We start from the raw sequence: 2175 nt of genomic DNA on the forward strand, positions 1-2175 counted from the left end.
TAAGTATCTTTGCTCTTGGAGAAATAAATGAGGAATTTAAGGTAAATATGCATCGTGTCTCCAATGTAAACTGAAGGGGTTCAGAAAGAAAGAATATGTTATATATGGAGAGAAAAAGAGAATAAAAAGGCAAATATAAAAGAAATATTAAAATTCATTGTATCTGGGTTTTTGTATATGGGAGTTCTTTGTACAGTTCTTAACGCTTTTCTATCTTTAAATATGTCTCATATTCATCGATTTTGAGGAGTACGTAGGACAAGGACTCAACCTTTGTCTGAGTTCATTTTGAGATGAGTAACTCCAGTTTCCTTGATCCTCCACCTCTAACTCCTCTTATCACATTTCATTCCTTGACAAGCTGTCATTAAGGAATGGAAAGTAACCAGTCATGGGTCACAGAATTCATCTTGGTAGGCTTCCATCTCAGCGCAAAGATGGAAAAGCTTCTCTTCTGGATCTACTCCCTGTTTTACATCTTCAGTCTGCTGGCAAATGGTATGATCTTGGGACTCATCTGTCTGGACCTGAGACTGCACACCCCCATGTACTTCTTCCTCTCACATCTGGCCATCATCGACATGTCCTATGCTTCCAACAATGTCCCCAAGATGATGGCAAACTTAGCAAACAAGAATAGAACCATCTCCTTTGTCCCATGCATACTGCAGACTTTTTTGTATTTGGGGTTTGCTGCTACGGAGTGCCTGATTTTGATGGTGATGTCCTACGATAGGTTTGTGGCGATTTGTCATCCCCTCCAGTACACTGTCATCATGAACTGGAGAGCTTGCAGGGTCCTGGCTACCACTTCCTGGGCATGTGGATTTATTCTGGCTCTGGCCCATGCAGTTCTCCTCCTAAGATTGCCCTTCTGTGGGCCTTGGGAAGTGAACCACCTCTTTTGTGAAATTCTGTCTGTCCTCAAGCTGGCCTGTGTTGACACATGGATCAACCAAGTGGTCCTCCTTGCTGCTTCTATAGTTGTCTTAGTTGGGCCCCTGTGCTTAATGCTAGTCTCTTACATACGTATCCTCTGCGCTGTCCTGAAGATCCGGTCAAAGGAGGGCCGCAGAAAGGCTTTCTCCATCTGCTCCTCCCACCTCTGTGTGGTTGGACTCTTCTTTGGCATAGCCATGTTGGTTTATATGGTGCCAGACTCCAATCAACGAGAAGAGGAGGAGAAAATACTGTCCCTGTTTCACAGTCTCTTTAATCCATTCCTGAACCCTCTCATTTACAGCCTGAGGAATGCTCAGGTGAAGGGTGCCTTGTACAGAGCTCTGCAGAAGAGGTCCGTGTGAGGGGTACATACAGTGTTGTTTGGGGATTTTCTTTTAAAATGTGTGGCTTGCTGAAAGAAAAACTCAGAAAAATTTCCCGATGAGAAATTTGATATGAATATGGTAATTGTCCAAATTCTATAAGGCAAAGACTCTTGGAAATGAGCATCTTTTGTCCCTTTGTCTTTCAGTTCAGTTCAGTTGCTCAGTCGTGTCCGACTCTCTGCGACCCCATGAATCGCAGCATGCCAGGCTTCCCTGTCCATCACCAACTCCCGGAGTTAACCCAAACTCATGTCCATTGAGTCAGAGATGCCATCCAGCCATCTCATCCTCTGTCGTCCCCTTCTCCTCCTACCCCCAATCCCTTCCAGCATCAGGGTCTTTTCCAATGAGTCAACTCTTTGCATGAGGTGGCCAAAGTACTGGAGTTTCAGCTTCAGCATCAGTTCTTCCAATGAACACCCAGGATTGATCTCCTTTAGGATGGACTGATTGGACCACCCTTTGTCTTTAGGGACAGCTAAATTATCAGATTATTTAGTCTTTCTTAAAAAATACTGAACTCTATCTTTTAAAACTAGGAATATTAATGAATGAAGAAAAAATGTAGGAAAATTACATTCTTATATTTTTCTGGCTTATGTACTTAGACATACATGACTTCTTATCGCCTTCTAGTAGCTGGACACAGTACAGTAAAATTATGTCATAAGAGAAATCCTCCAAAGTAGAGCTGAAATTTCAATACAGAAAATACTGAAGTTAAATTATTCTCTCTCACCAATTTTAAGGCCAATGGATGAAGCAAGAGTTTAGATAATCTCTAAATTCCTTGTGGAATAATTTAGAAGTAGAGAGAAAAAGTTAGAGAAAGTATTAGTTCAATGAG

General features: G+C 41.9%; 1 protein-coding gene across 1 annotated transcript; it reads left to right on the plus strand.

The window, feature by feature from the left end:
* Positions 1-374: 374 nt before the first annotated feature.
* On the plus strand, positions 375-1733 carry LOC133246870 (olfactory receptor 2A2-like). Its single transcript, XM_061415447.1, has one exon. The coding sequence runs from the start codon at positions 375-377 to the stop codon at positions 1302-1304; it is 930 nt and encodes a 309-aa protein (XP_061271431.1). The 3' UTR covers positions 1305-1733.
* Positions 1734-2175: the final 442 nt, after the last annotated feature.

The sequence above is a fragment of the Bos javanicus genome, chromosome 4, assembly GCF_032452875.1.
Source record: "Bos javanicus breed banteng chromosome 4, ARS-OSU_banteng_1.0, whole genome shotgun sequence".
Taxonomy (NCBI): Eukaryota; Metazoa; Chordata; class Mammalia; order Artiodactyla; family Bovidae; genus Bos; species Bos javanicus.